The 10,995-nt window shown below is 35.7% G+C and overlaps 2 protein-coding genes across 2 annotated transcripts; both read left to right on the top strand.

Annotated features, from left to right (window-relative positions):
* Positions 1 to 7,651: 7,651 nt before the first annotated feature.
* LOC149649107 (uncharacterized) lies at positions 7,652 to 8,778 on the top strand. Its single transcript, XM_089849443.1, has 2 exons — positions 7,652 to 7,862; positions 7,934 to 8,778. The coding sequence occupies exons 1-2, from the start codon at positions 7,652 to 7,654 to the stop codon at positions 8,776 to 8,778; spliced, it is 1,056 nt and encodes a 351-aa protein (XP_089705569.1).
* An 89-nt stretch (positions 8,779 to 8,867) lies between these two features.
* LOC149649106 (uncharacterized) lies at positions 8,868 to 10,514 on the top strand. The gene has a single exon (XM_089849442.1). It carries the CDS (start codon positions 8,868 to 8,870, stop codon positions 10,512 to 10,514), a length of 1,647 nt encoding a protein of 548 aa, XP_089705568.1.
* Positions 10,515 to 10,995: the final 481 nt, after the last annotated feature.

The following is a 10,995-nucleotide window of genomic DNA, read 5'->3' as shown; positions in this document are numbered from 1 at the left end:
CATCCTCTATTTCATTTAGTGGCTCTGGTACAAAGTAAGCGCCTGAACAATAAATGACATACAAAAAAAATTCAGAATGTGTGTGTTGGTTCTTAATACTGTATGCATTATGCCACGCTTTACATTTAAAATCAGTGGAAAAAAGCAAGCGATCAAACCGTAAGGAAAGTGATGAAATGTTAGTTTTTGTAATGCTAAAAGTAATATTTTGAAGGGATTCATCATAAACCTATAATTTTATTCTTCGTATTTAATTAAACTACATTATCGAATAAAAAAAGCAAAAATATTAAGGAATGACCTACAATATCAGGTTATCACAATACAGTTTTTACATCGAAGAAAAATTTATTTATAAAACCTCCGAAATTTAGAAAATGTATACCTGTATTTTCGAATAATGTGGGTGCATCAATGGTGGCTTCGGCGTTTATAGTTTGTTCTGAATTTGGTGTACACTCTGTCAAAATACGCTTTTATATAATACTGTACAAGCAGGTGTCAAATAATTCTTAAACCTTTCGCTCGTATTAGGTAGATGGCTTATTGTTACTTTTATGTGTATGAATTATCTCATTAAATACTAATATATTAATTTAGTTCTACCAATTAATGGTGCCAGGAAAGAGTTAAGTAACTAAGTCTCAAAACTCAAAAATGAAACAAGAAGTTGGACCCCATGTAATTTACATGAAGGTGAGAAGGCCTGAGGTAATTAATCACCTTGTATATTCTCTCTGGCCGCACAATCCATTTTCCACCGATTCTTGGTGCTTTTCGGTATCTATATATATGTACGTCGGAAATGTCATTTTAAATCGTCATTAAACTAGCGACTGATCTGCACGTAAAATAATCACTCTCATGCACGCAGAACAGAATCTTTTAGTATAACAAAATTAGAATAAACTTACTCTTGCTCCCTCGTTATAAAGATATTTTCTATACTTTCTATTTGACATTGAACAAATATTTTCTAATGATACCAAAATTATTACTTTTTGAAAGTCTTTATCAAAATCAATTTCAATACTTCATACAATAGTTCAAACACTGCGGTTTTGAGATTTACACCGAAAGTTTTCCGTAAATAGAATTCGCCTACTCACAGAAAGAACTTTTATTCTTTAAGCTTTGCAAGAATTTGAAAAAAATTCCTTCTCTTGGGTACATAATGATGGACAGTATACTAAGCAAATGGGATAGGAAAGTCATTTGTTCGAATAAAAGAGCAAATAGCATGTATTTTTCAAACTTTATAAACACCCTCTAGTTTAAAACTGGAATTCACCATATGTCAAATTTAATAAATCAAAATTTTTATAATTTAATGCGAGTGCTATGATATAAATTTGCTTAAGTTTTCGTCCTCTTTAAAATAAACAGTCTACTTGTAAAAACGAAAAGACCGCCTACCTGATAATCAAAAATAGCGTCACGACAAGTCCATACAACTTGAGTAAAGAAATTCCAGGTTGGGCCCAATACATCTCATTCACAGCGATGGACGTTTTCTTGACTTGGAGGCCTATGTACTTGTATTTGCATTGCCTGACTCATCTCTGTCCGAGAGAGAACAGAGTACGCCGTCGCCTTTCACATGTTCAAAATTGCCGATCTCGGCGTCGCGTTGGTTCAAAATTGCCGATCTCGGCGTCGCGTTGGTTCAAAATTGCCGATCTCGGCGTCGCGTTGGTTTCCGCCATTTTTTCCTTAAAGTTGAGCTAGAAGAGTTAGACTTAAACTGGACCAACGCCCAAACATTCAGAACACTAGTGTTTTTCGTGTTAGTTTTTAAAGTTTTAATTGGTAATTCAATAGCATTCGTGTGGTTCTGATAAGCTTAGAAAACTGATTTTTGACCGTCGACATGGAAGAAAATACCTCAACGGAGTGTAATCAAAATTCAGACACTGATAACTATTTTAGTGGGACCCAGAATGAAGTCGAAAACAAAAATGATGAAATTGAATACGCCTTGTTGGAGTTTCCTGAAGAAAATGCCGTGGATATTTACAAAGTTGCGATTATCCGTGATTGGGATCCGAAAAAACCACCTGACGAAGGATCAGAAGTCTTTGTAAACTGGAAAAAATCTATAGTCTCCGCAAAAGTGATCAAGCTTGCTTGTAAGTAAAACATGTGATATTCAGACGGAATGTCATAAATTTCAAATTTTGGCCGTATTAAACCGTTAGTGAGTCAGTTTCCAATTGTGACAGTTGTAGCTTTGTAAATGCATGGTATGATCACCTTTACAAGTTTGTGTCACTGGTGAAAACTGTGACGTTCGGGGCGTTCCAATTGCATGGTATATTATTGTCATTACTAGAAAATAGACTAGTAGCGGTAGAGAGGGGTGTAAACTGTGTATCCCTCCCTCTGGGCGCGCTTTTGTAAGAGGGGATACTGTACGCGCCCGGTAGGGGGATGACACTAAGATAGAGATAGAAGGGTATGACGTTTGCATACTTAGAACTGCCATTAAGCCACCCCCAAAAAACCTTCCGTTGGATGAGAACTCTATCGTCTCTGGCTTTTAGTTATATGTTTCCACTACTCAAACGTCTAGAGCTTTTTCAAAAACAGGCCTATCCCAAGTTTCAAGCTGCGACCACCAAACACCGCATGCCGTATATCGCTTTGCTCCTCAAATACGAGTTGCATTTGTTTACGTGAGGCTGCTTGTGGTTGTAGTAGTGGAATAGTTAGTATAAGTCGCTGTGGCATAGTGTCTTAGTTATTACCACCCCTCTATGCAATGTAACGGACCCAGATGTAAATTTGCCACAAGCTTAACGTGGACTTCTCTTCCTAGTAAATCTTAGATTATTCAACTAGGTTAATGGACTCTGAGAGAAAATATTTAATTTAGGTACCAAATTAGAGTTGGTTCCTCTTCGTGAAAATATGCTAGATGAAACAATTAAAAGCGAAGTGTAAGAGAAAGATTCAGAAGCAGTTGATGAAGAATATACATCGGCTTCAAGATCGCAAATGAAGCGGAATGTTAAAGCAAATACGAGAAAACGAACGAAAATAGTTAATCATTGTCAGAATAAGGTATGACACAGTTTTAAAAACTACACTGTCATAAAACTACACTCTTAAATCATAATCGTTTATGCTATATCGTAAGTTTAGAACCGCAATTCTTAAAAAATCCTTAGAATATCGAGGGTAGTCTAACATATCACTGTCTTGCTATAGAGAGCTATCAGTTGGCTGAGTAGTACGTCTCACCCTCCTTAGTCTAATTAACATGGTTCATAGCCATCATATTGGTGAATTTTAGCTTTCCTTCTGCATTGAAAGTTCCACAAGTATGGCCGTGTATAATAGAGAGTTTAAGCATCCCATATACGCGTACGTGTAGCCACCTTTGACAATGCATTGGTCTAATGCACTGTGGAAGGTAGCTACACGTACGCGTTTAGGGGATGCTTAAACTCTCTATTCTCACTAGTCTTAGTTCTCCTCTACAAACCGAAAGCTCTCTGCATGTACAGGGTGTTTCAGAAAGGTCCGTAAGAAATTATTGGGGCTGCTTAATTGACTCGACACTGTTTGCAAGTTATGATAGGAGTGTTATACTAATGACCCCTAAAATTTAAATAAGAAAGTGGAAGAAAACGCTTATTTTAAATAAGGGGACATCCGTAACACACGCTAATCAAAATTTCTAAACAGTGGCCCTTTTTCGACTTGGAAGAGCCCAACAATTAATTTAGTACAGAACTTTTCAGAAACAGTCTATATATCAGAGCCCGGCCATATCTTTGGCATAATATTGTAAAATCAAGAACGGATTCATGCATGAATCCGTTCTTGGTAAAAATCGTCTCGTCTTTACGGACGCTTGGTATTTAATCATAAGAGACACCAACCAGGAAATCAGGATACATTTTTGCTAGTAGGCAATTTATGGTGATAACATTATTATTGAACCAGAAAAAAACAAAACTGGAGGAAAAAAAAGTCAAAGACCAAGGGAAGCGGAAAATGCAGGAACTTATTCGCAGCAATATTGCGTCAACCAAAATAGAAGATACTAAGACCAAACAGTTAGTAGACATCTCTTGCAACAGTTGTGAAACTAGTATTTCAACGCTAAACAGCTTACAAGAAAAATGTAATGCTATTGAGAAAAAGATTGACAAAGTTGGAGATTTTTTAAGAGAAATGTTTGATTTTATGCAAGAAAAATATCCTAAAGATAAAGGTAGTGGCTTGTGTGCCAAAATAATGCGACGCCAATTAATTATTCGATGCCCCTGAATAAAGTTAAAATTTGATCACTATATTACATAGAATTAGTTTAGTCATTTCCTATTTATTGAAACTATTAATCAAGGTTAAAATTAGACCCATGGTGGTTATTATAAATATATGGTTTATCTATAGTTCATAACTTGGCGATGCATTATTTGGTCTACATATAATATACCTATAAAAATTACAATATCATATAATTAATGTAGGTTTAGCAACCACCATAACTCCAAAATTAAAAACTATGCCTGATGGTGAAATCCAGCTTGGAAAAAACTATTTTACCAACGAGGACCAAATGTTTCTAGAAAAAGAAAAAAAATTAGAGCCAAGAAAACAAATACTTTCAGAAACTCGGCTGCGTCATCGAGCATGGAAAATTTTGGTTTGTTTCAACTATTTTCTAGAGTATATAAGAAATTTGCATGTTAAGCCGGATCAGGTATTTTTGCAATAAAAGAAATATGAAATTATAAGTTTTTAGATCCAGTAGGCCATTTTCAACCCAAGGCGGAAAGGGATGGTTTTTTAAACTCATTATACGAAACATTTTTTATAGATCCACTTATAGATGCTACTAAGTTCGCTTTAGAAACCAGTGTCTTTCCTGGTATGTTTTAAATGTTGTCAATGTTGTCAATAATGTTAAATTTATAGTTTTTTTAAATAAGATCCAAAATCACCATTGAATACGAGTGTAAGCAATGTGCATGAACATTTGAAGTACTCCGCATCGGACTCTGATGTAAGCTATTTCCTAAGCGTTGTCATTTTAAAAACTTCTCATAAAGTAAAAATGTTACGAAACTATTAGTATGCGCATTTGATATGACTATTTTCTAATTAATTTGGATAGTAGCTAGTCCGTTGAGTCACGACGAAGAAAAGTTGTTATATTATGATTTTTTAGGTGGTGGAACTTGTAAATGGAAGCAAAGTTTTCTTGCCAAGATTCATTTTAAGACGGGCTGAAAACTCCAGCAAAACTGCTTCAACCATGGCTCGATTGTTGCTTGTAGAAACGTTTAAAATAGAATTTCTACGAACATGTTCATTGTATGGGCGCACGGCAAACGGTCCACATGGAAAACCTGCAGATTCACGGCAAAGGTTGTATAGACCAGCTGTTGACGCCATAATTGGTAATTGAATTGAATAATGGTCTTTAAACGACTGACAAAGATCCAAAATTCAAATACAAAATATTTTTCAATAGGGGAATCCAGAAAGTTTTGCAAAGTTGCAATGGGCATCTTGTTTAAAAGGTTCCCGCGCATGCGCACATTGTACAAAATTGACGTCAGACCATGGCCAACTTTGCGGTTGGCCTGGTTGGCTATGGTCTGACGTCAATTTTATACAATGTGCGCATGCGCGGGAACCTTTTAAACAAGATGCCCAAGACACAGCAAAACTTTCTGGATTCCCCTATTAAATATTTTGGTGTCACTAATCAGGTCCCTTAACTTTCGCTTACATTTCCTTTCTCTTGAACCTGAGTCACTTGAAAAATAACTTTAAAAGTATAGCATGATAATATGTAACACTATTTAACATGCTTGATATCAGATTTCGTTTTGGATATCGCTTCTAAAAGAAACTGGAAAGAATGTAAAAAAGATATTGTGCGAACACTAGGAAACAAACTTAGTGAATTAAGAAGAGAAGAGATAAGTTCCAAATATTGAATATCCATAATGTTTCCGATTTTTTGATAATTGAATTGAATAAAATTTTCTTGAAGCTTGAAATCAGTTTTATTCAGTAGGAACAGGATTTGTTCTAAAAAATATATGCCTTGATTAATAGAAAATTTATAGGTTTTCCCCTTACTAAAAATTATTTCTTAAGCACAAAAACACGTTGCTACTTTATTAATTAAAAATAACAGTTTAAACAAACTAGTATTTGAAATTGATCAAAGCATTGATGAAGTTACAAATGAAATTAGACTAAAACACGGACTAAACCTATATTAAAATTGCATAAAATCGTGGTTTTTTCTGATTTTGAAATTTAGTCAAAACTTTTATACTACCAGGATCGAAATTGAATTAAAACACCGATTATTCTGCGTTTAAATTTTGATGGAAAAAATAATAAATCGTGATTGAATTTTGAGCAGAAAGTCGATAGAAGCTGGGTATAAAATTTGATCAAGGTAATGATAAAGTAATATTTATATTTTATAAATGATAAAAGGGAATAAGATTTGATCAAGTATATTATAGAACAGGGATTAAAATCTGATCTGATGTATGATAGTAGAACCAGTATTAAAATTTTATCAAGTCTAGGATAGAATCTAGATTAAAATTTGACCAAGTGCAGAATTGAAGCGAGATTAATATTTGATCAAATTTATGATAGAACCGTTATAAACATTTGATCAAATATATGATAGAACCACGATAAACATTTGATAAAATATATGATAGAACCACGATAAACATTTGATCAAATGTAGGATAGAATCGAGATAACATTTGATCAAATTTATGATAGAACCGTTATAAACATTTGATCAAATGTATGATAGAACCACGATAAACATTTGATCAAATGTAGGATAGAATCGAGATAACATTTGATCAAATGTATGATAGAACCGTTATAAACATTTGATCAAATGTATGATAGAACCGTTATAAACATTTGATCAAATGTATGATAGAACCACGATAAACATTTGATCAAATGTAGGATAGAATCGAGATAACATTTGATCAAATGTAGGATAGAATCGAGATAACATTTGATCAAATGTAGGATAGAATCGAGATAACATTTGTTCAAATTTATGATAGAACCACGATAAACATTTGATCAAATGTAGGATAGAATCGAGATAACATTTGATCAAATGTATGATAGAACCGTTATAAACATTTGATCAAATGTATGATAGAACCGTTATAAACATTTTATCAAATGTAGGATAGAATCGAGATAACAATTGATCAAATGTATGATAGAACCACGATAAACATTTGATCATATTTATGATAGAACCACGATAAACATTTGATGAAATGTATGACAGAACCACGATAAACATTTGATCAAATGCATGACAGAACCACGATAAAAATTTGATGAAATGCATGACAGAACCACGATAAAAATTTGATTAATTTCAAAACAGAACCGCGATAAACATTTGATCAAATGTATGATACAATCGCGAATAAACATTTGATCAAATGTATGATACAATCGCGAATAAACATTTGATCAAATGTGTGATAGAACAGGGATTAAAATTTGCTCAACTATATGACACAACCGGGATCGAAATTTGATCAAGTGTATGATAGAATCGGGGTTAAAATTTGGATCAAATGTATAACAGAACTGGGATCAAAATTTGATGAAAATAATGAAAAATTGCTTTGAAAACATTTTGATTAGATTTATTGAAATCCAAAGTATATCAAGGTTTGATCGGCCCAATTTTGGATCAACTTCGTTTGATCAATATTTGATCATACATTTTCGTAATGGGAAACCTACCGATTTACAAGAATCCCCTTCGGTACGACTTCAAGTCCATTTCTCTTGGATGGAGTTATCAGATTTCATTTGCGCAAGTACAAGGGACAATACGAAGATACCTGCCAAAAAATAAATGAAGACTTGTATGTGGACGACTTTATCTCAGGCGCACATAATGACGATGACGCTATTAGACATTCCAAGGAAGCGAAGACTATCTTTAAGGACGCTATTATGTCTTTACGGAAATGGCATACCAACTCTGGAAAACTTGAGGAAAACTGGAAAGGACAAGGCTGGCAAGAAATCACCACGGAAAAGGTTACCTTTTCGTCGCCTTGCACTCTGAAGGTGTTGGGGCTATCGTGGGATAAATCCCAGGAAATATTCATATTCAACGTGGAAGGAATTATAAACTACTTATCGTCCCTTCGGAATACTAAACGATGCGTTCTTAGTGCTGCAGCAAGAGTATTTGACCCGCTTGGTCTCATAACGCCATTCACAATTACCGTCAAGATACTGTTTCAAGCAATATGGGAGAAAGAGTGTTCATGGGATGAACCACTACCAGAGGATCTAACACAATCATGGAAGTCCTGGTGTAGAGAATTGCCCAAGTTAAACGAATTGAAGATTCCAAGACACTACTTACCACCCGAAACCAACTATCGTGAAGCCTCTTTTCAACTGCACTGTTTCACCGACGCTAGTCAGCGAGCTTACGGTGATTGTCTTTACCTTCGATGCACTACCAATGATGGGCACTCTTATGTCAGCCTTGTGGGCTCCAAGTCAAGAGTTGCACCCCTCAAAGTTCTCACTATTCCGAGATTGGAACTGATGGGCGCTCTAATTGGATCGAGACTAATGAACCGCTTGAAGATTAATTTCAAGGACAAAGAACCGGATCTATATTTTTGGAGTGATTCTGCAATAACAATTCACTGGATCAAGGGAGATCAAGTCGTTGGAAGCAGTTTGTTTCCAACAGAGTCAACGAAATACTAAGGTTTAGTGAAAAGCACTCTTGGAATCATTGCCCTGGGAGCGAAAATCCTGCAGATTGTCTAAGCCGTGGACAGAATGCCGAAGAATTTATGAAGAATCAACTCTGGTGGAGCGGCCCCCCTTGGCTCAGTTTGACTGAAGATCACTGGCCTAAGAACCAACTACCAGTAGACGAGAAAGAAGTCATCCAGGAACTGCGAGCGAACCACTTAACCATTTCTCAACATGTTTGCAACGTCGAGAATATTGAACCTATTGTAAATATCAACGATTCAAGTTCTTTGAGAAAAATAATAAGAGTGACAGCATGGATTTTTCGATATATCAATAACCTCAGAAAGCTCAAGGAACATAGAAATTTGGACGTTTTGACCACGGAAGAACTTAAGCGAGCCGAAAATTATTGGATCCAACAGACTCAACGTGAAATTTTCCCAGAAGTCATAAGATCTTTGAAACTCAAGGAACCCTTGTCAAAAAACTCAACGTTAATCAAGTACAATCCATTCCTAGACGAAGAAGGAATAATTCGAATCGGTGGTCGATTACAGCACTCTGAGCTGTCATTTCACGAGAAACATCCCATTATCTTGCCGGCAGGACATCGGTTCTCCGAACTACAAATTGACTTGGCCCATGAGAAAGTTATGCATTCAGGAATAACGTCAACCTTAACTCAAGTCAGAGAGAGATTCTGGATTTTAAAGAGTAGACAACAAATCAAGAATCGTATCAATAAGTGTCTTATTTGTAAAAGATTACGAGTAAAACCTGTCATCGAGGACACAGCTCCACTGCCATCGGACAGAGTTAATCAGGCGAAACCCTTCGAAGTGACGGGTCTCGACTTCGCGGGACCAATCTATACTAAAGATCAGTATGAAAGAAGAAAATCCTATATAGCCCTCTTCAATTGTGGTGTAACACGGGCACTTCACTTGGAGTTGGTTTCGGATATGTCGGCCAAGTCATTTCTTCAATCATTTCGACGATTTATCTCCAGACGTGGCCTAGTCAAGGTTGTTTATAGTGACAATGCCAAATCCTTTCAAAGAGCGGATCGAGAATTTAAATTACTTTGGAAGAGAATTTCTGTTGACGAAGTGAAGGATTTCTTTGGTCATCAGGGAGTCGTGTGGAAGTATATCGTAGAGCGAGCCCCCTGGTGGGGCGGGTTTTATGAACGATTAGTCCGCTCTATCAAGTCCTGCCTTAAAAGAATACTTGGTCAGGTCTTCCTCGACTTTGAAGAAATTACCACCGTATTGACGGAAGTGGAAGCAGTATTGAATTCCCGCCCAATAACATATGTTAACGACGAATCTAATGAGGAACCTTTAACCACGGCGCACTTCCTCATTGGACGACGGGTGTTGTCATTACCACCAGACACTCAAGAAAATATCAATTTTTCCGATACGAGAGATGAACTAAGGCGTAGATGGAAGTTTCAAGAAAAATTAATTACACAGTACTGGACCAGATGGCGTAAAGAATATATTCTCGAACTGAGATCTGCTCATGAGATATCCAGAAGAACTTCATCACACTATATTCAACCAGGTGAGCTGGCGTTACTCCGAGACGACAATGTGCCTCGTCACATATGGGAGTTAGTTCGAGTAGAGGAAGTCTTCAGAGGTCGAGATGGAAAAATCCGTTCATGCTCCATTCGCCTGCCATCTAAAGTCATACTTAAAAGACCAGTCAATTTGATCTGTCCGCTCGAAATTTAGAAGATGGACTCAGGATTTCGCCATCGGCGGGGAGTGTAAAAAATGGGCGTTCAAAATTATTATCTGTAGGCAAAAAATAGGTCAAACTGTAAAAACTATCTATGTAAATTTGATAACCGAGTTGTAATCTTAGACTGAAAAGATAAGAACGGCTGTTGTTTTAATTTGAGTTTCATAACTGACGCGTTGTAAATTTTAGCTCTTGTAAATAGAATGAAATAAACTATCGTAGTTAATTTTAAATTCGTTGTGTGGTTTTCTCAATATATTAAAAAGGGATAAAGAAATATATTTTGGTGAAATTCTTACGCATATTGTAAATTTATATAATCCTAGTAAAGTAGAATCGCTTTCTGATTCATATTAACGCTTTTTTTCGTAATAATCAAATAATAAATATATCATTAATGTGCGTAAAAACGTAATTTTTGTCTTCTTGATCAAATCATCTTTTAGTCTAATCATGATAATGCCATACGGC

Source organism: Phalangium opilio, unplaced genomic scaffold, assembly GCF_054372755.1.
Source record: "Phalangium opilio isolate 3A_F unplaced genomic scaffold, DU_Popi_V2 ptg000088l_1, whole genome shotgun sequence".
Taxonomy (NCBI): Eukaryota; Metazoa; Arthropoda; class Arachnida; order Opiliones; family Phalangiidae; genus Phalangium; species Phalangium opilio.
The sequence above is the reverse complement of the archived record's forward strand: the minus strand, read 5'-3'. Positions and strand labels throughout refer to the sequence as shown.

Coding starts and splice junctions, on each gene's coding strand:
- LOC149649107 (XM_089849443.1), top strand. CDS start 7,652: ATGAAAAATTGCTTTGAAAACATTTTGATTAGATTTATTGAAATCCAA. Junction 7,863..7,933: donor ATCAGATTTCATTTGCGCAA/GTACAAGGGACA, acceptor ACTTTATCTCAG/GCGCACATAATGACGATGAC.
- LOC149649106 (XM_089849442.1), top strand. CDS start 8,868: ATGAAGAATCAACTCTGGTGGAGCGGCCCCCCTTGGCTCAGTTTGACT.